Source organism: Giraffa tippelskirchi, chromosome 9 (genome assembly GCF_054371585.1).
Source record: "Giraffa tippelskirchi isolate mGirTip1 chromosome 9, T2T-mGirTip1v1.2.pri, whole genome shotgun sequence".
NCBI classification, from domain to species: Eukaryota; Metazoa; Chordata; class Mammalia; order Artiodactyla; family Giraffidae; genus Giraffa; species Giraffa tippelskirchi.
The window spans coordinates 164,475,514-164,503,246 of record NC_137283.1 but is presented as its reverse complement, the minus strand read 5'-3'; the positions used below and the strand labels follow the sequence as shown (position 1 = coordinate 164,503,246).

The 27,733-nt window shown below is 53.1% G+C and overlaps 1 protein-coding gene across 16 annotated transcripts; it reads left to right on the top strand.

The window, feature by feature from the left end:
* The first annotated feature begins 1,037 nt into the window (after positions 1 to 1,037).
* On the top strand, positions 1,038 to 27,731 carry UNC93A (unc-93 homolog A). Of its 16 annotated transcripts, none has more exons than XM_081529284.1 (10): positions 1,038 to 1,205; positions 2,011 to 2,140; positions 7,812 to 7,941; positions 11,580 to 11,761; positions 12,724 to 12,953; positions 14,922 to 15,047; positions 17,336 to 17,499; positions 20,305 to 20,440; positions 21,462 to 21,593; positions 26,983 to 27,731. In XM_081529284.1, exons 3-10 carry the CDS (start codon positions 7,855 to 7,857, stop codon positions 27,246 to 27,248), a joined length of 1,323 nt encoding a protein of 440 aa, XP_081385410.1. In that variant the 5' UTR covers positions 1,038 to 1,205; positions 2,011 to 2,140; positions 7,812 to 7,854; the 3' UTR covers positions 27,249 to 27,731. The 16 variants fall into 16 exon arrangements, with proteins under 16 accessions (XP_081385410.1, XP_081385406.1, XP_081385412.1 ...); XM_081529280.1 differs by having other exon boundaries at positions 17,285 to 17,499; XM_081529286.1 differs by having other exon boundaries at positions 7,753 to 7,941.
* Positions 27,732 to 27,733: the final 2 nt, after the last annotated feature.

Sequence of the window (27,733 nt, the reverse complement as noted above, 5' to 3'; positions counted from 1 at the left end):
TTAGAGTAGCCCCCGCTCTCCACAACTAGAGAATGCAGCAACAAAGACCCAGCACAGCCAAAAATAAATAGATACAATTTAAATGTGGCTCTTTAGCTCTCAACCCCAAATTGCTTTTGGTGAACTTGGGCTGCGGAAAGTTTCCCAGGTGGCTCAGTGGTAAAGAACCTGCCTGCCAAGCAAGAAACAGGAGATAGGGGTTCGATCCCCTGGAGTAGACAATGGCATCCCACCCCAGTATTCTTTCCTGGAGAATCCCATGGGCAGAGGAGCCTGGGGGGCTGCAGTCCTTGGGGTCACACGGCGTTGGACGTGACAGCTCGCCCACACTGGCAGCCAAACCATGACACTTAGTGACTGGTAGAATCACACCAGTGTCAGCCATTACCCAGTTCTCTAGAACATTCTGTCACTTTTATATTCAGCAAGTGACCACGAACATTTAAGAAGGTCTGCACAACCATCCTTTTTCTGCAAAGTGGCAATGCTCAGTCGTGTCTGACTCTGTGCAATCCCATGGACTGTAGCCCACCAGGCTCCTCTGCCCATGGGATTCTCCAGGCCAGAATTGTGGAGTGGGTTGCCATGTCCTCCTCCAGGGGATCTTCCCAACCCAGGGATCGAACCTGCATCTCCTGCATTGCCGGCAGATGCTTCACCCCTGAGCCACTGGGGAAGCTAATCAAGTGGTCTGGTATCGATGTTAACATTGAGGAGTGAAATGATTGCTGATATCTTCTGAGTCATTTACATCGTATCTCTTTAGCCACTTGAGGTTTGCCCTGGCCTGGGGTTCAGGTTCACGGTTCTGCCAACACAATGCTTTTGCTGCTGAAAGGTCGAGACAGCTTTGCTTTCGGTTCCTGGAAATTGCCCTGCCCTGCCCGACCACGTGTGTGCAGGCAGGTGTGAGTTAGCAGGGACACACCTCTGAGTCCAGGTCCCCTCTGACCGCAAGGAAAGTGTCGCGTTACTGTCCTCCTCACAGTAACAGTTTGGAAGCCTGCGTGGTGGACATTTCTTCTAAGAAGTATTTTGGGAGAGTGATGTCACCAAGATGGTGACACGGGTCCTTCCTGACTTCGCTCCCCTCACAAGAAGGGCAACTGACCGCCTTGGAGAGTGGGACAGCGCAGTGCCAAGCCTGGGAGTCTGGGCGGAGGCCACAGCGCCCTGACCCCAGGGACCGGGAGACCGCGCACCGGGTAAGAGAGTGGCCACAGGCTCCGCGTGCTGCCCCTCCCCCCGCCGGCACCGCACCACGTGGAGGGGCCCCCTCGAGCCTCCAGACCCCCGAGTGGGAAAGGGGACCTGGGGTGGGGGCAGCCTCCCCCCACCCGCCCCAGCAGTGTGCGCCGCTTTGCTGGGTGTGGATTTGCCTGATTTAGATCCTCAGACTGGAGTTTTGCTGACCTAAGAGTTGTTTGCCCAGGTCCAGGCAGGAGCTGAGTCACAGCCCCGCCTGCTGGCAGGCACCTGGCCAGCCCCATGTGACCAGGAGGCTGGCAAGGACTCCTGCAAGCTGTGCGCCCAGCCGCGCTCAAGCCGGGAGGCGGGCAGGCAGAGCGGGTCGCCCCCAGAGCGAAGCTGGGGACCAGTGTGGCCTGTTCTTTGCTGCCCACGGGCAGGGGACAAACTCAGGGCCAAGGCGGATGGCAGCTCCTTGCATCTCCAGGTGGAGAGCCGACTGGGAAACTGAGGGTGGCCAGGAGCAACCCCTCCCCTCCCACCCGGGCAAGGGAGCTGGGGCACACCCCACCCATGTGCAGGGTGCCTCCCAGCCCCGTCTGACTGGAGGACTGGCAAGGGCTCCTGGAAGTTGTGTGGCCCAGCAGGGCTTGAGCTGAGAGGTGGGTGGGGCCGATGGTTTGCCAGTGACTCTGTCTGATCAGAGAGCTTGGGGTGCACGTCGGCTTCGGTTAAGAGAGCCCAGAGCTTTCCTGGCCTTAGAGCTGCTTTCCCAGCCGAGCCAGGGCAGGGGCTCAGAGGCCTGCACATCACTGCACACAGGCTCCAGCCCGAGCGACCAGAGACCCATCCGGAGCACACGGGAGCCACAGAGCCCACCCAACAGCCCACGTGCAGCGGGTCTTGGACACAGAGCACAGCCTGTGGCTTCCCCTGTCTGCAGACCGGAGAGGTCAGTGCACGCTCAGACCTGGCTTGGGTCCCCAGGCTCACAGTGAGCATCATGCTCAACGGTGAAAGGTTGAGAACTTCTCCTCTAAGATCAGAAAACATGCAAGCCTCCTCTTCCCAATCTTATTCAACATAGTGTCGGAAGTCCTAGCAGATCAATCAGGCAAGGAAAAGAAACAGAGGGCATCGGAATTGCAAAGGGGAAAGAAAAACTGTCCTTATTTGCAGATGACATGAGTTTATATAAAGGAAGTTCAAAGGCTCAACCAAAAAAATCTAAGATTTCGGTAAAATTGCAGAATACAAACGAATAACATATAAAAATCAGTAGTGTTTCTATACACTGACAACAAATTTTCTGAAAGAGAAATAAAGAAAATGATCTCAGAATAGCATCAAAAACAAAATCATTGGAAACAAATTTTATTAAGAAAGCGAAGGATCTCTACTCTAAAAACTACAAGACATCAATGAAAGAAATTAAAGACACCAATAAATGGAAAGGTGTTCTGTGTTCATAGATTAGAAAAATTAATTTTGTTAAAATAGCAATACTATTAAAATCTACCTATAGATTCAATGCAATCCCTACCAAGATTCCAATGAATTTTTTTTTTTACAGAAGTAGGAAAAACACTTCTAAAATTTATGTGGAACCACAAAAGGCCCTGAATAGCCTAAGAAATCCTGAGAAAGAAGAACAAAGCAAGGGAAATCACAGTTCCTGATTTCAAACTATACAATAACGCTGTAGTCATCAGAATAGTGTGGAGCCAACATAATAACAGACAATTAGACCAATAGAACAGACAGCCCAGAAATAAACCAAATCATACACGGTCAATATTTGACAAGGGAACCAAAAATACTCAATAGATGATGCTGGAATCATTAGATATTCACAGGTAAAAGAATGAAATAGGATCTATGTTTTACACCAGTCCTCAAAATTAACTCAAGATAGATTAAAAAGTAACGGAAGTTCTGAAACTACAAAACTCCTAGAAGAGAACATGTGAAAATTCTCCCAGATGTGGATCTTGGCAATGATTTTTTGGATATGCCAAGCAAGGCACAAGCAACAAAATAAAGATTAAGCAAGTGGGAGGACATTAATCTAATAAGCTTCTGCACAGCCAAAGAAAGCATCAAGAAACTGAAACGACACCTACATGACGGGAAAAGCGTATTTGCAAATCATATATCTGATAAAAGGCTAATATTCAAAATATATAAAGAACACATATAAACTCAACAGTAAAAAATAAAAGAACTTACTTTAAAAATGGGCAAAGGACCTGAGCATTCCTCCAGAGAAGATACATGAAAGATCAGCAGGTACATGAAAAGTGTCCATCATCACTAGTTGTTAAGGAAATTCAAATTAAAACCACTGAAAGTTTGTTGCTGAAAGAGGAAAGAGGCCGGGATTCTTGGCCTCTGGAGGAGAAGAATTCAATCTGGGGCCAGAGATGAGGCTTGATCTCTCAGAGCTTCCGTGTAATAGAGTTTCATTAAAGTATAAAAGAGATAGAGAAAGCTTCTGACACAGACATCAGAAGGGGGCAGAAAGAGTACCCCCTTGCTAGTGTTAGCAATGGAGTTACATACTCTCCAATTAGTTATTACAATGAATCAAAAGAATGTCTGGAAGTCCTAAAGATCTTACTAGACTCACTCCCATAATTTACATTTTAAGATAACAGGATTAGCCAGAAGGTTTTTCCCAGAAACTCTCCTCAAGCAGGATACATTATTGTTATATAATCCTAAGGAATGTAGAGGGAAAAAAAAGTTTGTCCTTTCTTCCTCCTTGAGAATTTCAGATCCCCTCTCTCCTTGGGGACCCCTGGACTTCTTATCAACCTGCCTAGGAAATGACTCTCTCACCACAAAGAGATATCAGCTCACACCTGTTAGAACCACGATCACCATAAAGAGACGAGAAGGCAAGTGCCGGCGAGAACATGAGGGAAAGGGAACCTCCACGCACTGTTGGTTGTGAACTGGTGCAGCCACCGTGGAAAACAGAACGAGGTTTCTCAAAAAATCATGAACAGAAGTGTCATTTGGTCCAGAGATTCCACTTCTGGGTATTCATACAAACAAAATGAAAACACTAACTTAGAAAGATATCTGCACCCTCACGTTCATAGCAGCATTATTTACAATAGCCAAGGTGTGGAAACAACATAAATTGTTATCAACAGATAAATGAATGAAGTTGTGATATATATAATATACAGGTACATATATATACATGGAGAAGGAAATGGCCGGCCACTCCAGTATTCTTGTCTGGAGAATTCCATGGACAGAGGAGCCTACTGGACTACAGTCCACGGGGTCACAAAGAGTTGGACACAACTGAGTGACTAACGCACACACACTATTGACTAACACACTATACATATATATATATATATTTATATAATATATATACAATTAATATAACATCATACACAACGTGAAAAACAAGGAGATCCTATGATTTGTGATGACGTGGATGGACCTTGCCCTCAATTATACTAAGTGAAGTCAGACAGAACTGTATGAACTCACTTATATTGGGAATCTTTTTTAAAAAAATTTAAAAACAAACTCATGAAAAAGAGATCAGACTATGGTTACCAGAGGCAGAGGGTGGAGAGGGGGAAGAATTGGAGAAAGGTGGTCTAAAAGTGCAAACTTCCATTTACAAGATAAGTAAGTACTAGTGATGTAATGTACATGATGACTCTAGTTTGCACTGCTATTTGATACAAAGGAGTGTTATTAAGAGAATGAATCCTATGAGTTCTCATCATGAGGAAACCTTTTTTTTTCCCTTTCTCTTTTCCTCTTATTGTATCCATATGAGAAGATGGGTGTTAGATGAACCTATCGTGACCATAATTTCACAATAGATGTAAACCAAACTGTACACCATAAGCTTACACAGTGATGTATGTCAATTATTTCCTGATAAAACTGGAGGGGAAACAAGAAACATTTCGTCTTGCTAGAGAGCAAGGTTATTGCAAACTGTCTGTTTCATTTTAAAAATCCCTCTTAAGACAAAGGGGAAACACCAAGAGGGAGACTGAGAAAGCAAGCCTGATAAAGCAATGATGTCAGTGATTGATTTCTGATTAGAACAAGGACAGTTAGAGGGACAGGGTGGAAGAGACCAGAAGCAGACCTCCGATGTGCCTCTGCACAGACTCACAGCTCCTCGGGAGCACCTGCTTGGTGTGAAATGGCTGGATCGGTAGCTACTGGGAGCGGCTCATGGAGCCAGTTAGAAAGTCCAGAAGGTCATTCTGGTGACTTTGAACAGCAAGTAGCAGAAGAAAACCCTAGGAAGGTCTTCTGATATCAAAATATAAGTCTTTCATGGGTAAAGACAGATCAGAATTGAAGTAAGCTGGAGTGTTGCTGAATAATAAAAAGGATGTCAGATAACTGATAAGACTGGTGTGAAAAGTCCATGTTATGCTAGGTATGACATTTTAAAAGGTTTTTATTGGAGTATAGTTGCTTACAGCGTTACGTTAGTTTCTACCATACAGTGAAGTGATTCAGCCATGTTGTTTAGTTGACAAGCTGTATCCGACTCTTTGCAACCTCATGGACTGCAGCGCGCCAGGCTTCCCTGTCCTTCACTATGTTCCAAAGTTTGGGTAAACTCACATTCACTGAGTTGGTGATGCCATCCAACCATCTCATCCTCTGTCAGCCCCTTCTCCTCCCGCCTTCAATCTTTCCCAGCCTCAGGGTCTTTTCCAATGAGTCAGCTCTTCCCCTCAGGTGGCCAAAGTATTGCAGTTTCAGTTTCAGCATCAGTCCTTCCAATGAATATTCAGAACTGATTTCCTTTAGGACTGACTGGTTTGATCTCCTTGCATTCCAAGGGACTCTCAAGAGTTCTTGCCAGCACCGCAATTCAAAAGCATCAATTCTTTGGCGCTCAAGCTTTTTTACGGTCCAAATCTCACGTCTGTACATGACTACTGGAAAATCAGCTATATGTATACATATAGCCCCTCTTTGGGGAATTTCCTTCCAATTTAGGTCACCGTAGAGCATTGAGTAGCATTCCCTGAGCTGTACAGTAGGTTCTCACCAGCTATCTGCCTCATACGTAGTGGCACCTGTGTATAGGTGCGACATTTCTTGGAACATTGTCCCCGCTGATATCTTCACTGAAAGTTGACATGTCATCTTAGCCAGTTAACACTCACTGGTGATCAGTGTCAAGGCTGTTCCAAGGGCTTTCCCAGTGATTAGCTTCTTGAACTTTTGCAGCCCTCCTTTTTCAAGAGGAAACTGAGGTTTGAAGAGTCAGTGATCCATCTGAGATGGTCCGGCTAAAAAGTTACAGGATTAGGGTTAGATCCTCAGATCTCGTTCATCTCCTTGGTTACCACCCCTTTTCCTAGACCATGCTGCTCTCATGTCTTTGTAGGTGTGATAATTTATGTTCAGTCAATCCCCAGAACTGTTATTCTCTGCAAAATGTTATTTGCATAGGAATGAGTTAAGCTGCAAGGAGAACTTTATTACACTATTCATATGGTATAGCTTGCTTCCCTGAGCCGTGCCACCACCCTGGGTAACAATTACCTACACTGTAAGGTTTGCCTTATTAATCCGAACTAGATAAAAATAACTGGCTGCACAGAGCTTTTGAAACAATCTTCAAACTCCAAGTTTTACTAATAATTGAACAGAACGACTGAACTCACAATTGGAAAGACAATTTTGTTTGCTTATTGGCTGTGAGAGATGAGATGAGCTGTTTAAATTCTAGACTGACCCTGTCCCGTACGATCACACTGGCCACGTGTAGCCATTTAAATTTCTATTTTAATTAATTAAAATGAAATGCAACTATGGATTCACTTCCTCAGTTGCAATAACTATGTGTCTTTCAAGCACACAAAATATGGCTAGTGAACTGAAGTAGTGCATTCATAGTTGCATTTAATTTTAATTGATTAAAATAGAAATTTAAATGGCTACTGTATTGGATGGTGCAGAACGTTCTCTGGGACAGCACTGCTCTAAATCTGAAATTCAAACCCCTCAGAGTCTTTTGATGCTGCTTCCTGTCTGGTAATGGGTCTAAGATCTGGTGATAATTATCACCGCACCATAAGTAAGACAGTGTGTAAAAGGCTTTGCAAACTATAAAGTGTTATACAAATTGTTACCTTATTGCAGTGTTATAAAATCATCTAGTCTCTGACATACTAATACTTTGGCCCTTGGGTCTTACAATCATGTCAGCTCTTTTTCAGAAGTTGAATTATGGATCTTGAAGCTGACCCGTATACTTTGTTCTTTAAGATATACACATATATCTAGTTATGTAATGTAGGCAATTATACCATGTAATATGAAATCATCACTTTCCTACAAGGACCATATCTATTGGAAATTATCAGAAAAAAGTTCCAATCCACACAAGCGGATGAGAGTCCCAAGTGCTGCCTGGTTAGACAGTGATGACTGTGGGGTCCAGGAAAGGTGAATGAATAAGTGTCGGGGTGCCTCATGGTGTTGGTAGTTATCAAGTTCATTAACTCTCAGCAGCCTTGGTGACTAACACACGTCTCACTTGGACTCCAGGACAGAATGTGACTCCTGGGTACCGGCTGCCCTCCCTGAGCCGGGCTGGTGTCTTTCAGGGAACTGCAGAGCCGCTCGGGCCTGAAGCGTGAGGTCGGCGCCATGGAAGGAAGCCTGAAGAACGTCCTCACGCTCTCCTTCGGGTTTCTGCTGCTGTTCACTGCCTACGGAGGGCTGCAGAGTCTGCAGGTAGGTGTGCGACGGCCGTCTGACCGCACCTTCGGGATGCCTTGGGACACCAAGATTACCTGTGCCTCAGACAGTGAGGAATGTGGGCTGTCTGTCCAGGTCACCCTCCCCAACCCTCTACACAGGCGGTGGCTCTGCATGCAGCCCGCACTTCCAGTTCAGAGGGTTGCACAGCTGCTGGCTGTTGACCCTTGGATGAGGAGAGCTGGCCTTGGGTCAGTGGTTTGATAAGGTCTGCCTTGACTTTTGTGGGTGAAAGCAGACACAGGACTAATCCCTGTGAACCTGTGGTCGGGGCAGTAACGCAAATGCGTCAGAGGTCAGCATGGATTCCTGCTTGATCTGCCCCGGGTTGTTCCACCTTAAGTCTGACCTTTCTCTGTGAATGAAGCCTCGAGGAACCCCCAGGGCTGGGCAGGAAGGAGCCGGTCATCACGCCCTGGAGCCGCCTTCAGCAGCTACATGCCTTGGTCCTGCCCCTTAGTGAAGCACTTGTAAGGTTTCTAATGACGTGTAGTGTGGTCCTGCAAGGTCCGTCGGTCAGGGACAAGTAGGCACCTACTGAGTGCATGGCATTGAACCAGAATAGCCCACGGAAGGGGCTCAGAATCAGAGGTTCAGGACAAGAGCAGAGATTCAAACCTTCTGTTCTCATTGTTACAGTGCAAACTCTGGACTCGTGGGTTGATGGGGAAGCTCAAATTGAGCCCTGAACCCCAACTTCATGTTTCCTCAATGAACCCCTATCTGGTCTCTTTTCTGACTAAGCTCCCAGAGAACGAAATTTCAGCCCAGGGTGATGCCCAGAGTCAAGTTGAAGGGGAAGCACAGTCCTTTTCTTGCCAGGATCGTCCGTGGCTTTGTAGACACTGCTCAGTGCTCTGGGGTGTTGTAAAGGGCCAGTGTGTGTGAAGCACCTGCGTTTTTGTGCTGCCCTGAGCTTGTGTTGAATGTGGTGAGTGTGTCTGGACGGAGAGCTTAGCGAGAGCGCAGGCACATTGGTGCCACCGTCCGCACAGGAGGAGGTCAGCCAGGCCACTCTCCTCGGGCCCTGGCGTGGGCTGATGGGGTCAGAATTCTCAGGAAGCAGTTGTGATCTGACAGCAGATTGGCCCCTGGACTTAGAAGCCGGGGCAGGGAGGGGGCCGCACCTTAGGATCTGCCCGGACTCCCAGCTCTCAGGCTGGGAGCATGGGACTCGAGGATACACATGATCTGAGGGCCTCCCCAGGAGCCTGTCGGAGCGGCCTCTGTGGGGAGAGCGTGCGGTAGAGGGCAGGCCACGCCGGCTGCCACGTCTTCCCCCGGGCTCCCGCTGTCACTGACGTGGCCTCCTCCTCCTCAGAAGACCGGCGATGCTGGAGAACCAGACCTCCGACCTGTGATGGGAGGAGCCCACCTACCCCTCACCCCGCTCAGTCCCTGCCCTAATTGGGCCATATCTCCTCGCCCACTGATCCGGAGCGTGTCGTGTTTGAATGCTTGCCGCCGGGACTGGCTTAAGAAACAGCACAGAAGGACAGCACGGATGTGGCCTTAGTGGGGCTGAATCCCACGTTGGAGGGACCTGCCTCCCTCATCACTTCCTTCTGCTTTCATCTGCTCGGCGTCATGCTTGGGCCCCAGAGAGGTAGCAAAGGCGGCCACGAGCATGCCCAGCATCCCAGCCCTAGTCTGGATGTGGTCATGTGCGTGCCGGGGACCCAGACACACATCTACGCTGCCTCCCGCACGAGCAGTCAGCCTCCTGTTTATCGTTCAGATCGCAGTGGGCACGTCACCCGGGGTCCCTCGTCTGGCAGAAGCGGCCCGTGTGTGTGTGCCAGGGCCCTGTGGTTCACACCGCACTGTGTGTGAATTCCACGAGGCCGGGCCCACCCCCACACCACACCACTGTGTCCCTCCCTCAGACAGCGCTCAGCACACTTGATGGCCATTTGGTGAGTGAAGTCATTGATATGTGCTCATCTCCTGCTTAAGCCCCTTCTGGGGCTCTCCACGGGCTTACGGATCTGCTCCAGGTCCCCAGGACGGGGTCTGGGTCTCCCGCGGGTCTAGTCGTCCAGCCTCATCTCCTTGGAAGAGAGCTTAGCGGCTCTGGCTGAAGCATCTGACTCTTCTGGGGTCTCTCCTTTCAGGATGGGGTCTCTGTAACCCACCCCCTAAATGTCCCCCACGTCACCTACACCTCCTGATGCTTCCCTGGTCACCTTCACGTCCTCCAGGTCTTAACGCCTTCCAGAAAGTCTTCTGACATGAGAAGGCCTGGCCTTCGCGTCCTCCTAGGAGCTTGGCCCCCGAGTCTGCCCCGCAGGGCTCACTGTCCCCTGCGGTGGCCTGATATCCATGCAGGTGTTCTCCTTTCCTTGAGCATCACTGAAGCCTCACATCAGCCACTACTGGTCCACGCTTGTGATCAATCAACCGATTGACTTGACCATCTTCGTTGTTGAGTGCGGGTCACTCCCATGGGCTTTTTCTTGGGCATGTATTTTGCAAGTTGGTTCTCCTCACATTTGCAGACAGGCCTTTGAATACAGTCACTCATGTTAAAAAGAGGCATTTGCTTTTGAAAGTTGTCTCTTGTGTTGGAGGTTGAGATCCAGCTTCCCTCCCAGCAGTGGGCAGTGGAGCACTATGGTCAGTAACAGACATATTTGCTGATTGGCCGCAGGGCTGTGGGGAGAAGGACATTCTGGTGCAGAGCCACGATGCCAGCTTCTCATTAGCACACGAAGGGAAAAGCTCACCAGTCAGGAGGCGTCAGGCTTGAGTATTAAGCAAGTGAGGAGCCGTGGCTGAGCCCGTTCTCTCGCTCCATGTTCCAGACTAGTTACGAGCAGAAATTTCCAGGTAACCCTCACTTCAGAGCAGACTATTTGACTTCTGACTTCCAACCAGATTTTAGAATTTACATGGGTCCAGTTTTTGTTTTCAGTGTCAGTTAATCGGCCAACACGATTAAGTACCTATTTGGGGCAAGGCACTCCGGGAGATTCAGAAAAATCTGAATCTCCCTGAACCTCCCTGAACTCAAGACCCTCGGAGACCCTTGATCTGCACTTGAAGAAAGGGCACCATCTGGACTGAGGCGGATGGTTGGGGGGGGTGGCTGCACGGAGGAAAAGAGCCCGTCCTGCAGTGAGAGCTCGGCCTGCAGGCGTGCAGTCTGCAGGGAGCAGCGGGGGCTTCAGAGCGCCCTGGCGGGTGGGTGGGGTCTTCAGTTGTCTCCCCCTCTTCCCATTCCCCATCCTCCCCTCCCCTCCCCCTCCCCTTCCCCTCCCCTCCCCCTCCTCCCATTCCCCATCCTCCCCGCCCCGTTCCCCTCCCCTTCCCTCCCCTCCCCCTCCTCCCATTCCCCATCCTCCCCTCTCCTCCCCTCCCCTTCCCTCCCCTCCCCCTCCTCCCATTCCCCATCCTTCCCTCTCTTCCCCTCCCCTCCCCTCCCCTCCCCCTCCTCCCATTCCCCATCTTCCCTGCCCCTTCCCCTCCCCTCCCCCTCTTCCCATTCCCCATCCTCCTCGCCCCCTCCCCCACCCCTCGCCCTCCCCTCTCCCCCCTCCCATTCCCCATCCTCGGGGTGGGAGGTGGCCCCGAGCGCCTGGCCCAGCCTCTGACAGCCAGTCCTGTCCCCTCAGAGCAGCCTGTACAGCGAGGCGGGCCTGGGCGTGGCGGCGCTCAGCACGCTCTATGCCGGCATGCTGCTCTCCTCCATGTTCCTGCCACCGGTCCTCATCAGGAAGCTCGGCTGCAAGTGGACCCTCGTCCTCGCCATGTGCTGCTACGTGGCCTTCTCCCTGGGCAACTTCTACGCCAGCTGGTATGCCCGCTCCCAGCTGCTGCCCGCACCCGGCCCCGCTCTGGGACAGGGAGGGCACTTTCACGGCCCCAGCAATGATGGGAGAAACTGCCTAAGCTGTGGAGGGTGCATTTCAGGGAGACCCAGCAGAATGTGACCTGGGCCAGACCTCACACACTCAGCCCATCATAGAGGGTGCATGCGGCAGGGCTGGAGCCAGTGTCCCAGGCTGGACCTGAGCTCTGCCTGCTCCGCGATGGACAGGGAACCCAGGGACTAAGCTCTGAGGGCATGGCCTTGGGGCCCTTATTCCCAGGGGCATACGGCTCAAGCGTCTCCTGGAGGGACCCCCCTTGTCATCCAGGATGTACTGATGTGCTGCTCAGTCATGTCCGACTCTTTGAGACCCCGAGGACTGTAGCCCACCAGGCTCTGTCCGTGGGATTCTCCAGGCAAGAACACGGCAGTGGGTTGTCATTGCCTGCTCCAGGGGGTCTTCCCGACTCAGGGATTGAACCCACACCTCCTGCACTGCAGGCGGAGTCTTTACCCCTGACCCATCAGGGAAGCCATCAGGGTGGCTTCACGTTATTCCTTCTCTTGTTACCAGAGTTCTCAGACAGAATCCTCATGGCAGAGAGCAATAGATAGGGAGATGGGTGGATGGATAGATAAGAAATCAGGTTTAATCTACTGCCATTAGAAATATCTAGAACCCGCCCAGTCTTATCTGTTGTCCCAGCTCACTGCAGCTGCATCCAAGCACAAAAACAGCAGTGACACCAAATTTCACCCTCGCAAATGATCCTGAACCAGGAAAGTGTCTGATTTTCCCATTCATCTGAGTCTGACATTGACTCGGTCAAGCTGGCCAACCCAACAACACAGTGACATTCCCTGGGCCAGGCCGGGAGCTTCCTCCTCCTCAGACAGAGGGAGGGAGGAAGGGGCCAAGGCAGCCCACGTCCACTCTCGTCTCTCAGGTACACGTTGATTCCCACCTCCATCCTCGTGGGGCTCGGAGCTGCCGCACTGTGGTCTGCACAGGGCACCTACCTCACCATCGCGGGGAACTCACAGGCACGGAAGACGGGACAAGTCAGCAAAGACATGGTCAGCCAGTACTTCGGCATCTTCTTTCTCATATTCCAGTCGTCCGGCGTGTGGGGCAACCTGATCTCATCTCTTGTGTTCGGCCAGACGCCCACTCAAGGTAATAGGAAGTGGGGACCACCCAGGGCCCTTGGTCCCTCTCCTCACGTCCTCATTCAGGACATGAGTAGTGGTCACATGGGGCCCCAAGACCTGGTTCTCAGACTGCCTGGACCCTGGCTCCTCCCTGGACGGTCTGGGCGGGTCTGAGGGCCCATCTGGCTCCCAGGTGCCTTGGCTGCCACTCCTTAGGGAGGGATGCCCTGGGGAAACTGAGGGTTACTACCTGTGGAACGCGAGTTCGTGGAGTCCTTCAGTTCAGTTCAGTTCAGTCGCTCAGTCGTGTCTGACTCTTTGTGACCCCATGGACTGCAGCATGCCGGGCCTCCCTGTCCATCACCAGCTCTCAGAGTTTACTCAAACTCATGTCCATCGAGTCGGTGATGCCATCCAATCATCTCATCCTCTGTCGTCCCCTTCTCCTCCCACCTTCAATCTTTCCCAGCATCAGGGTCTTTTCCAATGAGTCAGTTCTTCCCATCAGGTGGCCAAAGTACTGGAGCTTCAGCTTCAGCATCAGCCCTTCCAATGAATATTCAGTGCTGATTTCCTCTAGGATGGACTATTTGGATCTCTTTGCCGTCCAAGGGACTCTCAAGAGTCTTCTCTAACACCACAGTTCAAAAGCATCAATTCTTCAGCACTCAGCTTTCTTTAGTCCAACTCTCACATCCATAGATAGCCATGGAGTCTTTACTATCCTTCTAGACTAAGAATGGGTTCCATGAATTTATTTTCCACCTAATCGATCCATTCACCAGCATTTTCAATATTACACAAAAGGCCACTATCCCCAACAGATTTGAACTCTTGATGACCAGTGTCTTAACTTATCTCTCTGCCCGGCCTTGCTCAGACAGGGTTACAGAGTGTGTGTGTTTTACGCCTGCACACTTTGCTGTCTGAAGACTTCAGCCAAGGGCAGAGGAAATGCCTGTCTTCAGTTCTCACCAGAAGCTTTGTTGATGGGGCAGAAGTGCTAACTCTCTTGTTATCAGGACTATCTCTCTCTGCCTTGGTCTTCTGTATCGCTCACCCACTCAAGTCCCAGCTTTCGGAAACAAGAATCTTTCCTCCCTTTTTGCTCTCACGATGTCATTCTTGCTGAGTACATCCACAGAGGGAAATCGCAGGGTTGATAGACACCAATCATTACTCAGTATTGCCGGAACCGCCAGCAATCAACCAACAGAAGCTGGGGTGAAGGTTCAGGCTCTGACATGACTGGTGTGGAGATGTGAACAGGTTCACTTTTAAAGACGTACAGACAGGTAAGCTTAATCTCTCCCTGGTCACTGGACACAGAATTTGAGGGCTGGAAGGCACGCTGGGAGCCTTGCAAGACTTTTCCACCTTCCTATGCCTCCAGCCTCCATGCTGCCACCTTGTTCGTGGGCTGGACACCTCCCCAGCCACAGGGATGCTGCGGCATCTCATGTGCTGAGATCAGTATTATGGGAACGACGAAGCACCGAGGACCCTTGCCTGTGACACGTGTCCCCTTTCTTCAGAGAGTCCGATGTGGGTCCACTGAGGGTCACTGATCGCTCACATGTTTCTCTTTTTACGGCTAAGAAAGCAACATTCAGAGACGGTATGAATGAACCTGCCCACAGTGACAGGTCTCTTTACAGATGAGTCGCAGAACCCAGTGGGCCTGACACCCAGTCTAACATACTCTATTTGTAATTCTGAAAAGTGGAAAACTTTCAATAAAGTTAGCAACGCAATATAACGAGTAGCCAGCATTTATTCCACACGGGTCCGGAGTGTCTTAAAATCAAGCATATAGACGTTTCCAAGGAGAGATGTGTTTGAGACCCTGGGTGGAACAACCCCTGTGGTTGGCCCTGACCCATGGTGGGTCTCACGCTCCGCATGGCCACACTTTCCCTGGCACCTCCTTCCACATGTCCCGTCTCCTGTCACAAGTCTCCCGTATCCTCAGTCCGCCTCTCTGCTTCCACAGGGACCATCCCAGAGGAGCAGCTGCAGGCCTGCGGGGCCAGCGACTGCCTGATGGCAGTGGCGTCCACCAACAGCACAAAGCGGCCCTCCCAGGAGCTCATCTACACGCTCATGGGCATCTACACGGGTACGTCCCGGCTCCAGGATCCTGGGCAAAGCAAGACGAACGCTTTCCCGGGTCAAAAGGACCACCTTCCCAGGGCACCCATGATCTGCGCTTATCTGCACACGCCCCTCACAAAGTGTTCAGCTGGGTGGTGCCCGGGGCTTTCCCACGTGAAACCCAGGGCAGCAGCCTCTGCTGTTGGAGGTCTCGCGTGACGACAGAGCCATCCCCACGTCTGCACCGTCCAGGTCATCACGTGTGCTTACTGAAATTCTAATTAATGAAAGCAAGATGACTCTTCCGAGGTCACAGCAGCCACGTTCCAAGTGCTCAGTGGCCACTCAGGGCTGTGGCCGCCCCGTTGGGTGGCACCGAGGTGGCCCAGGGCCTTGGTGAATCAGATACTTGTAGGGCTTCCCTGGTGGCTCAGATGGCAATGAATCCGCCTGCAATGCGGGAGACCCAGGTTCAATCCGTGGGTCAGGAAGATCCCCTGGAAGAGGGCATGGCAACCCACTCCAGTGTTCTTGCCTGGAGAATCCCATGGGCAGAGGAGCCTGGCGGGCTACAGTCCCCGGGGTCACAGAGTCAGACACGACTGAGGGAATGTCACACTTCACATTTCAGCTACATCTGGTTGGATTTGGAAGTCCCAAATCTCGGGCTTATCACCTTTTTCTGAAGCATATACTTGAATGATTTCTTCTGAGAGGCTGGGGCTGGGTGAGCATGTCCCACTGCCCACCCTTGGGTATTTGTGAAGGCTTGCACCTCCCACTGCTGGTCACAGGGCCGCAGAAGGTGCTGAACACTGGAAGTTTGTGAGGAGATGGCCGCCCAACGGAAGTGAGCTCCTGGGATGGCTCTTATCCTTGTTCTGTCGCTCAGTCGTGTCCAACTCTTTGTGACCCCGTGGACTGCAGCACGCCAGGCCCCCCTGTCCTTCATCATCTCTTGGAGCTTGCTCAAATTCATGCACATCGAGTCGGTGATGCCATCCAAACATCTCATCCTCTGTCGTCCCCTTCTCCTCCTGCCTTCAGTCTTTCCCAGCATCAGGGTCTTTTCCAATGAGTCAGTTCTTCGCATCAGGTGGCCAAAGTATTGGAGCTTCAGCTTTAGCATCAGTCCTTCCAGTGGATATTCAGGGTTGATTTCTTTTAGGATTGACTGGTTTGATCTCTTATCCTTAGATACTTATTTGAATGAAAAATTTCTAAATGACTCCACTACTTTGGGCATAACTTTAGATTAGGTGGGTTTTTTTTTTTTTTTTGGTGTCCGTTTGAAGAAAATTTAAGGGTATTCTTTATCATCTTCAATTCTGGAATCTGTGAAGGTCTTGGATTGTATCCTTCTTAATGACCAGGTGGAGAAGGCAATGGCACCCCACTCCAGTACTCCTGCCTGGAAACTCCCATGGATGGAGGAGCCTGGTAGGCTGCAGTCCATGGGGTCGCTAAGAGTCGGACAGGACAGAGCGACTTCACTTTCACTTTTCCCTTTCATGCACTGGAGAAGGAAATGGCAACCCACTCCAGTGTTCTTGCCTGGAGAATCCCAGGGACGGTGGAGCCTGGTGGGCTGCCGTCTATGGGGTCGCACAGAGTCGGACACGACTGAAGAGACTTAGCAGTAATGACCAGGAGTCTGATAAGAGTCAGATTTGATGGGACTGAGTGCAGATGCCACTGGGAATCAAAGGTCGGGAGGCCGTGTGCACAGTCAGCTTGTCTCCATGGTGAGATCAGCTGCCACCAACACTCTGGTCTCTTTCAAAGTCACTTCCACATCAGAGGCACCGAGGGGGCCCTTTACGCTGGGAAACCAGAGTGAGCACTAGAAGTGTGGCCCAGAAACCAGGCAGACGAGGTCCTGGCTGTCAGTGACCTTAGCGGCCGGATGTGCGTTCAACTAATCAAACTTGAGAAGACGAGCGTTTTGAACAAAGCTCTCAGTTGACAAGTGGTTACATCTCCTTGGGAAACTGGGTTCTAGGGCAGCTGTGATGGGGAGGTGGTACCCAAGCCAGGTCTTGAAGGATGAGTAGGAGTTTACCAGGCAGAGAAGGAGAGATGAGCAGGCACTGAAGGCAGAGAAGCCCCAGAGGGAGCCAGCGGGGCTGGAGGCCAGGAGGCAAGGCGGGGAGCCCCTGTGTGTGTGTGTGTGTGTGTGTGTGTGTGTGCGCGCGCGCGCGCGCGCGCGCGCAAGGCCCCTGGAGCCCCGCCCGGCAGCCTGTCCCCTCCCCACCCTTTCAGGGTGCGGCTTCCTGGCGGTCCTGCTCACGGCCGTGTTTCTGGAACCCGTAGAAGATGCTCAGCCGGAAGGCGAGGGTGAGAAGCAGGCGCCCCCTTTCTGGGCCACTTTGCTGTCGACGTTTAAGCTGCTCAGAGACAAACGCCTGCGTCTCCTGATCCTGCTGCCGATGCTCAGTGGGTTCGAGCAAGCCTTCCTATCGGGCGACTACACGCGGGTAAGAGAGGGGCTCCCCGGGCTGCACTCCGTCCTTCTGGCCTTGGGGGAGCTGCCCGGGGGCTGGACGTGAGCTCACCTGGCCTGGGACCTTCCCCGGGACGCCTCTCACTTGAGACGTGTCTCCAGGTAAAGGACCAAAGCCACTCAGGAGTCATCGCAGTGACCCTTATTTGCCTGCATCTCACCCTGTGTCCTTGTCTTAGAGTGGAAAATAGAGAAAACACTGAAATCCACAAATAACACTGAAATTCCTTATTACCTAGCTTTAAAAAATTTTTATTCTACACTGAAGTCTAGTTGATTTTCACTGTTGTGTTACTCTCAGGTGTGGAGCGGAGTGGTTCAGTTATACATCTATATGTATACATTCTCTCTCAAACTCTTTTCCCATTCTGGTTATTACAGAATATTGAGCAGAGTTCCCTGCGCTATACAGCAGGTCCTCGTTGGTTACCCACTTTAAATATAGCAGAGTGTACGAGTTCACCCCAAACTCCCTAACTGTCCCTTCTCTCCATTCTTCCCCTGGTTACCATAAGTTAGTTCTCTAAGCCCCTGAGTCTGTTTCTGTTTTGTAAATGAGTTCATTTGTATCACTTATCATATGATATTTGTCTTTCTCTGGCCAACTTCACATAGTATGATAATCTCTAGTCACCTCCATGTTGCTGCAAATGATGTTATTTCATCCTTTTTATGGTTGAGTGATGCTCCATTGCATGGACGTACCACCTCTTCTTTGCCCATCCATCCGAGGATGGACGTCTAGGCTGCCCCCCTGTCTTGGCTGCTGTCAACAGTGCTGCAATGAACGTTAGGATGTGTGTACCCTTTGGGGCCATGGTTTTCTCTGAATATTTGCCCAGGAGTGGGATTGCAGGATCATGAGGTAGCTCCATTTTTAGTTTCTTAAGAAATCTCCACACTGTTCTGCATAGGAGCTGTACTCATTTATACTCCCTCTTACAGTGTGGAAGGATTCCCTTCTCTCCACACCCTCTCCAGCATTTATTGTTTGTACTTTTTGATGACGGCCATTCTGACTGGTGTTAGGGAGTATCTCACGGTAGTTTTGACTTGCGTTTCTCTAGTAATTAGCAATGTTGAACATCTTTTCACATGCCTCTTGCTCCTCTGTATGTCCTTTTGGAGAAATGTCTACTTGGGCCCTTACCTAGTTTTTGAATAACGAATTACAGTCTAGAAATGGAGGTGGCTCAGCATGGTTGCCCTGGCTACTCAGATGCCCTTTCTCTGGATGCCCACCTGACCCCTGCACTGTCTGCCCACTTTGTGTCTGGTGGAGGGTGGGGGGAATCCTTCTTTAGGCTTTGCTGGAGTGGAGACCCATGTCTGGCTGGCCACCTTTATCGAGGGTCCCTCCCCGAGCCCCTGTCTCCAGAGCCCCTGCCCAGTGGGTTCTGTCCTGGAGAGCCCTGTGGGATGCCGTGGAAGGGATGTCACAGACAGGGACAGTAGAGATAAGGTTTTTGCCCAGAAAGTGTGGGATAGGAGCTGGGCATTGGGGGGCTGGAGACAGCCATGGCCAAGGCCGGACCCTTCGGCCTGTGTCCGAGAGGCCCGCCCCCTGAGGACCACCACCTTTATCCAGGGAACTCCCCCTCCAGCCCCACCACAGCTCCCTCTCAGGACAGGCTGCCAAACTGGCAGGAGAAGAGGCAAGGTACACATGTGAGTTCCAGATAAGCTGCAAACACCCCTCGGTGTGCGGCCCTGCCTGTCCGGGGCCTGGGGCTGCTTGTGGCCCCTGCTCTGAGGACTGTCCTGCTGGAGACTTGGAGTTTCCAAGAACAAGGAGGATGACACAGAGTCTCTGGGTCTGGACGCAGCCACTCCCCTCGGACTTGTCACGGACCACCGCCTGTGGGCTCAGGCACAGCCCGCACCATCCGGGAGCCAGGGGCCTCCTGGCCGGTCTCCTGATGTGTCTGTCCTGATTCTGCAGAGACGGGGCGCGGGCCTGAGAGCTGCAGCCCTTGAGCCCTGGTCCCCCGGGGCCCCTCCAACCCCCCCACTTCCCGGGCCTGGGGCAGGAGGTCTTGCTGTTCTTCTCATCTCTACGGAGATTCCCTCCCTGTTCCTTCCATCCTCTTTTTTATTAAGACCTTATATTTTAGAGCAGTTTTAGGCTCACAACAAAACTGAGCAGAAATTACAGAGATTCCCTGTACCTGCCCCGACCCCACTTGGCCATGGCCTCCCCCACTGGCTACAGCCCATTTGTCCATTTGTCACAACTGGCACACCCACGTGGACACGTTCTCATCACCCGGCGTCTAGCATCTCCTTGGGGGCTCACTCTTGGTGAGTGTGTTCTCAGGGTTTGGACGCAGGCATGATGACATGAATGCATCATGATGGTATCGTTCAGGGCAGCTTCAAGGCCCTAAACCCCCCGACCGCCCCCTGCTCATCCCCAGGTCTGTCCTCAGCCAGCTTCCTACAGGCAGGAGGGGCACGACCCGCCCCAGCAAGAAGACTTCAGACTCTGCAAGCAACAGGGCACTACACCTACAGGGCAGGGACATGGGGAGAAGCTTGCTGGTTGTCTGTTCAGACCGGCCCCTGTTAGCTCTCACTCAAAAGAGGCGCCAACACTGGAAACGGAAGGCCTGGACAAAATTTCAGACCAGCTCAGCAGGCCAGCGGTCACACGGCAGATGGCGTTTTAGCACGGCCTGGATTCCCTGACTCGGATGAGCCCCCAGAACGCTGCAGCTTCCGTGCCGGGCCCCCGAGCGGGGCGAGGCCGGCATGGGTGACCGTCTGTCCTCTCCCGCAGTCCTACACCACCTGCGCCCTGGGGATCCAGTTCGTGGGCTACGTGATGATCTGCTTCGGGGCCGTCGACGCCCTGTGCTCCGTGCTCTTCGGGAGGCTGGCCTGGTATACCGGCAGGATCCCGCTCTTCGCTCTGGGTAGGCAGGTGCTGGGCGCGGCCCGGGGCGGGTCCGGCCGCACTGAGGGCAGTTGGAGCCTCTGTGAAGAGGCCGGGGTTGGGGTGAGGCCGGGGGTCGCTGGAGGCACACAAAGCGGGAGGGGCGGGGGTCAGGCGGGAGGCAGGGAGCCTCCCGGAAGGAGGAGATCTTGGTTCACGCGCTGGATGAAGCTGGTTATCTAAACATGCATCTCCTTCTGCCTCCCCTGGGGGACCAAGAAGTGGCAGAGACAAAGTGAACAGTGAGAAGTGAGGGTGTTCAAGGAGACAGCTAGCCAGCAGTGGCAGTCCTGAGGGTCTGTGGTGACGCAGCGAGAGGGAGGGGAGACCATCACGTAGTGCTGGCCGAGGGCCGAGTCATTCGCTTTATACTGAGGAACAGAGATGCCTAGGAACTCGCCCAAGGACACACAGCCCTGGGAAACCCAGGAGACACCTGCCCTATGTGCTCCTCGGCCGCCCCGGAGGGTCACAGGCTGCTCTGTCCCCCGGTCGGGGGGCATCACAGGGTCTGCAGACTCACGAGGCCGAGGCCTCGGGCCGTGAGGACGAAGCCGGGAGGAGCGAGGAGGCCCCGCGCCCAGCCCCTCCCTCCCCGTCCTGCTTGGAAGGCCCCGCTCCCAGGCCAGGGGGCCCTCTTCCCCTCCCCTCCCCACACCCCCCACTCAGGGAGAAGCACAGGTGCCCCCTAATGAAGAAGCCCACTCTCTCCCACCCTGAGCCCCCACAATCTGGGGCCTCCTCTGCCCAGCAAGATGACACTTCGATCTAAGACGCAGAGGTGCGTCACCCCAAGGCCCTCCCCTCCTCGCCCCTGTGGGGGCCACAGGCGGGCAGACTCCCGCACCTGCCAGGGGTGCCCCCCAGTCCGCCTGCAGCCTGCATGGGTCACGTCAAAGGCACCCGAGAAAGCGGGCCGCAGTAGTCTAGGGAGCAGGGGGTTGGAGGCTCGGCCTGTGGCTCCAAGGGTCTGAGAGGAGCCCCCTGCTCCCCGCTCACAGGGGCCGTGACCCAGCTGGCCTGCATCATCGCCCTCCTGCTGTGGAAGCCGCACCCCAGCCAGCTGCCCGTGTTCTTCGTGTTCCCCGGCCTCTGGGGCATGGCCGACGCGGTCTGGCAGACACAGAACAATGGTGAGTGCCTGGCACACGGCCGGCCAGCTCAGGTGGCCCCAGATTGGCCGGCCGCAGAGGGCGCAGGGCCCCCGAGGGAGACGGGGAGACGCGCGTCCCAGAGCAGGGGCCGGAGGGCGGGCCCCAGTTCCTCCTGCAGACTTGGATCTGCGATGTCCGTGAGAAAAGGCAATCGAGCGTGCAGCTGTCCTTGCTAACATGACCGTCCCGTCGTGGCTCCCCCCGGAAGAGCTCCTCTGGGCAGAGTGATGCCCTGCCCATGTGTCTGGGGAGAAGGGCTTCTGTCTACTCTCAGTGGAGGCAGGGGGGTGGGGGGGGACGGAGTCAAAGCTTACAGGTTACCATGACAACGCCCCTCGGTGGACCCGGGAGAACTGAGTTAGGGGGTGGGAGGGGTCAGTTGCATCTTCATCCTGGGGACACCCCAGTCGCGTCCAGCCTGATTGTCCTCTGGGCAGCAGGAAGCCTGGGGGAGTCCGGGAGGGAGCCGTCTTGGTAAAAGCACCCTGCAGTCGGGGATGGGGCTTGTAAACAGGAGACATGTACTGCCCAGTGTTCTGGGCCTGGGTGTCCGGGATGAAGGCACCGCGGATCCGGGGTCTGGAGGACCCGCCTCCTGGCTCATAGACATCTCACTGAGTCCTCGGTGGACGCAGGGGTGAGGGGACAATCGGGGGTCCCCTTCACAAGGGCACTCTAACCCAAAGGGCTCCCCCCACAACCTCATCGCTGCCAACACTGCCACCTGGGGGTTCAGCCTTGGTGTTTAGGGGGAGCTGTGAGGACAGGCTGGCTGCAGCGCTGAAGGGGAGAGGGGCGGCTGCCCGACCGGGGGCTGACCTGCCTGCTGAAGGGGCCGGGTTCACTCAGCACCCGCGGAAGCAGCAGCAGGGGTTTACAGCTGGGCACGGGGGCAGGGTGAGCTGCTGCCGTAACGCAGAGGAACGTGGGGACGTGAGGGGGCTTGCGGCGCAGAGGGACGTGGTGAGAAGAGGCCGACAGGCGGAGCTGTCGGATGCAGGGAGGAAAGGAGGCCAAGACAGGCCGGGACTTGGCGGTCCCGGGGCCGGGATGGGGATCGGGACCCCAGGGCTGGAGGCACCGATAAGCCTACAGACAGCAGGGTTGGAGGCGTCCGCCGAAGGGCTCGGCTTGGGCTTGAACAGGACAGAGGACCCTGATCGGGGGACCCACCCCTGAAAAGGGTTGTCTTGGGCGTGTATAGTGGTAATGTTGTTGTTATTGTTCAGTCACTCAATCATGTCCGTCTCTTTGAGACCCCATGGACTACAGCACACCAGGCCTCCCTGTCCCTCACCGTCTCCCAGAGTTTGCCCAAGTTCATGTCCATTGAGTCAGTGATGCCATCCAACCATGTCATCCTCTTCTGCCCTCTTCTCCTCCTGCCCTCAATCTTTCCCAGCATCAGGGTCTTCTCCAATCAGTCGGCTCTTCACATCAGGTGGCCAAATTATTGGTGCTTCAGCTTTATCATCAGTCCTTCCGATGAATATTCAGGACTAATCTCCTTTAGGATGGACTGGCTGGATCTCCTTGCAGTCCAAGGGACTCTCAAGAGTCTTCTCTAACACCACAGTTCAAAAGCATCAATTCTTCGGTGCTCAGCTTTCTTTATGGTTCAGCTCTCACATCCATACATGACTACTGGAAAAACCACAGCTTTGATTAGATGGACATTTGTTGGCAAAATGATGGCTCTGCTTTTTAATATGCTGTCTAGGTTTGTCATAGCTTTTCTTCCAAGAAGCAAGCGTCTTCTAATTTCATGGCTACGGTCACCATCCACAGAGATTTTGGAGCCCAAGAAGAGAAAATCTGATTATTAATTTTCCATGCAGAGTGAAGGGCTGTGAGGAGAGAAGGGGCACAGGGGCAGAGCACAGCTGAGATGTAGGGAGGGCACCCAAGGGGCTCAGGTGGGGATAGGGAGACTGAGGGGCCCCCAGACCCGGAGGGGAGGGGTCCCCTTTCTTTGGAAAGTGTGGGAAGGCAGTCGGCATGAAGGACACGAAGACTATCACCCTGGAGAAAGGAGTTAAGTTCAGGCCTGAGAGTCCTGGCTTCCTGGAGGAGCCACAGCCAGGGACGCCCTAACGTGGCAGAGGGCATTGACTGCGGGCCTGCAGGTTAATCCTGCAAGGATTCACTCATGATGTAGCCCAGCGGGTGACGTCACCCCCATGGCACCTCACCCAGCAGAAGTGCGGCACCTGCAGAAGTCTGGGCTGAAGCAGCGAGGGACTCGGGAGGGCAGGGTCTCCCAGGACCCATCGACGGCCCTGGCTGGGGTCGGGAGTGTCGAGGCCCCAGGAGGTGAGCTGTCTCTGCAGCCAACAAGCCGCCAATGGGTGAGCTGGGGCCCCAGGGGCGGATCTGGCTCAGAAGGGAGCTTCTTCCCTTGGAAACACCACCTACTGTCCAGCCCTCACCAGGGAAGCACCTGGGGCTGGAAAGTGGGTCAGGCCCAGCCACAAACAAGCCAGCAGCCGCCGTTTCCGGGGATGGGGCCCTGGCTGCTGCCCCTGCACCCAGGGACATCACACACGTGGCCTCGGCATTCCAGGATGGCCCCTCCTTAGCATCTGGGTCGTGGCTGGCCTGTGAAACAGCTGGGGAAACATCCCCGAGCAAACCTGACGCCATTGGAATCAAGGGGTTTGGCTTTCACGGCCTTTCTCCTGCCTCCACAACGCAGGAGGCGCTCCTGGAGTTCTGAGCCAGGGGACAGAGGTGTGCTCGGCTCAGCGCCACAGACTGTTGTGTTTGGACAAAAGGCAGCTGGTGGGAGCAGTGACAGATCAGCCGCAGGTGGGTCTGTCACTCAACAGAGGAAACGCCCAAGTCGGCAGAGGAGACAAAGAGAAACCTCCTTAGCTTTTCTTGGCTGTCCAAACTGTAAGCCAGTGAGAGGTCACGCCAGCCCCGGCAGGACTCTTAGGCGCTTTGCTCAGTGATCATCAGGAGAAAACTGCCTCCACATCCCTGTGGAGGGGTGAGGGACTCTCACTGTTTACACCCCAGTGCTGATGCCGATGTGCTCTCTAATTAACCGACTTCCTTGAGCTCAGCTGAATTTTTTGAAGTGTTTACACAAAGAATTGATGCTTTTGAACTGTGGTGTTGGAGAAGACTCTTGAGAGTCCCTTGGACTACAAGGAGATCCAAACCAGTCCATCCTAAAGGAGATCAGTCCTGAATATTCACTGGAAGGACTGATGCTGAAGCTGAAACTCCAATCCTTTGGCCACCTGATGCAAAGAGCTGACTCATATGAAAAGACCCTGATGCTGGGAAAGATTGAGGGCGGGAGGAGAAGGGGACGACAGAGGATGACATGATTGGATGGCATCACCGACTCAATGGACATGGGTTTGGGTGGACTCCGGAGTTGGTGATGGATAGGGAGGCCTGGCGTGCTGCAGTTCATGGGGTCGTGAAGAGTCGGACACGACTGAGTGACTGAACTGAACTGAACTGAACACTTAGAAGTCAGGTCAGGGCCTGGGATGCACAGCCGTGTGCATACAACAATTCCCAGGTGTTCAAAAGGCTCGAAGTAGACCTGTTTGGTTTTCCTCTCTCTCTGAGACATAGGAATAATTGCTCCAAGTCTCGCTTCCTTTCCACATATACGAGAAAAGGACAGGCTGAGCCTTTGCCAGGTTGGGCAGCTACATGAAGTCCAGTGAAACACTTGGGTTAAGGCCTTCTGGAATAAGAATATCAATTTAAAATGAATTATTTCTTTTTGTCCAAATTAAGTTTTTTTGAGTAAAAGTCAGTTCTTGAGGGTAAACCGTTCTTCCCATCTCTGGTTTGGGACCTTCTTAACCATCTTGACCGGGAGGGCTGCTTTAATAACGGAGCTCCCTGCGGGCTCCCCTGCCTGCAGTGCGGTCCATCCGTACTATCTCTGTGTTTTCAAAAACTGCACATTTTGTGTAGCTTTTGCCACCTACCAAGACCAGCTCTCTCACTTCTGCTGTTTCAACAGCAAGCTGGATTTCTCATGCTATTCTCCCTGAATGTGTCTCTCTGTTAAGAAAAGCCGTGAGTCACGTACATTCCTAGTTAAGGAGACGGAATACAATTCAGTACAGAGTAACCCTCCTTTGCCGTCACCACTTCTCAATGGAAAAGCTGATTGCTACAACTGGGCGGGATCATCCCAGCCCCTCCTTCCTGGGGCAGAATCCTGCCTCCTGCTCGCTCGCTCGCTCGCTGTCTGGTTCCCGCGGGGCCACCTCTGGAGCCATTCGTCTCCGCTGCTGTCTGCTTATCCGCCCTGACAGTACTGTTGCCGTGGCAACACTCGCGCCAATGCCTGAATCTGAGACGACTCAGAATGTCTGGCCTTGAAATACCCTTTTGCCTCATCAGCCACCAATGGGGCTGTTTCCAGGCTGATACATTCAGAGAATCTGCCCTCTCTTACATGCCCGGTTCACGTATCCTGTCGTCTCCAAGCAAACAAGACTTGTCCTCGTCCCAGCCTCTGAGGACAGGAGTCCACCTCTGGTCACTTTCGCCTGCTGCCGTGGCCAGCTCGGATGGCGAGCAGGCTTTTTCTTCCTTTTGTTTATAATAAGCTTAGATCGACGGGAAAGTTGCCAATAGAGTGCAGGATTCCCACGCACTGTCCACTCTGTTTCCTTAATCCGAACATCTTACAAAACTGTGGTACATTCGTCAAAACCAAGGAATTAACATTGGTAAATAACAGAACTTCAGATTTTATTCCATTTTCCCAGCTTTTCCACCGCTTGGTCTGTGTGCTCGGAGACCCCGGGCAGGCGGCCACGTTACATGCAGCCGCGCGCCTGCTTAGTCGGTCTGTGCCCGTTCCTCTGTCTGCTCTGATGACCTTGGTCTTTTGGAGAATACTGGTCAGGGGTTGTGTAGACCGCCCCTTAATGCAGGTTCGTCTGATGTTTCTCATAACTAGGCTGGAGCTATGGTTTCGGGGAGGGAGACCCCAGAGTGCAGGGCCTTTCTCGTCACGTTGACCAGGGGTACAGGACAGCACACGGCTGGTCCACCCGTGGACCCTGCAGAGGCGGCCCCTCGCCCTCATCCACTCAGGTCCCGTCTCTCAGCCTTGCTTTCCTGACCTGCGAGGTACGGGCTGGGCTCACGTCCCCTCCGGCGGTCACTCTCATCCACTCTGTTTCTCACCTAGGAGATGGTGCTTCTCTGCGAGAGGCCCACTCACCGGACTGGTTATCGTCCACAGCATGAAACCCTTCTGATTTCCAGAGAGGAAGGTCCTGGGGTGGTCACCTGGGCCTCGGGGAAGCGGCAGCGTTTTCTGCAGGAATCGGGAGGGCTGTCTGCTGTCTCACAGCCGCGTTTCCGCCTCTCCCTGCAGCTCTCTTCGGGGTTCTGTTTGAGAAGAACAAGGAGGCCGCCTTCGCCAACTACCGCCTCTGGGAGGCCCTGGGCTTCGTCATCGCCTTCGGATACAGCACATTCCTGTGCGTCAGCGTCAAGCTCTACGTCCTCCTGGGCGTCCTGAGTGTGGCCATGGCCGCCTACGGGGCCGTCGAGTACGTGGAGGCCAGGAAGGCGGTGGTGCCGCTGGCCGCAGAGCGGACAAAACCTGCCGAGGACGGAGTGACACAGACAAAACTGTGACGCGACAGACGCCGCGGGGGGTGGACCCGGAGCAGATCCAGAGCAGCGGAGCCTTACCCGAAGACGCCTCGGAGTCCACAGTTGATTCTTTACGACCGTTTCAGCGAGGCTTCGCTTTTATGTGACGTTTTTTCTATTTTATCAGATTCTTCAGTCCACCATCTTGTCAGTGGAGATGCAGAGTGTACGTGAAGGAATCAGTTCATTTTAGATACAAAAGAAATAAACTCAGAGTACAACCAGCCACTAGGGACTTGCCTAGTCATGAGTCAATAGCCTAGGCTTGTTTTGGGGCTGTTGTTAATAACTAGAAAGTTACTGGAAAGACGCAGCCCAACGCCAGCACTTTGCAGATGGGCAAACTGCCGTCCCGGCAAGTCAGTGACTGCCTCCCAGCGTCAGTGAGGGACAAAGCCAGACTAGGCTCTCTGGGTCTTGAAGCTTATAGGGTATGAGTTTCTAAATAAATGCAATTATACTATGGA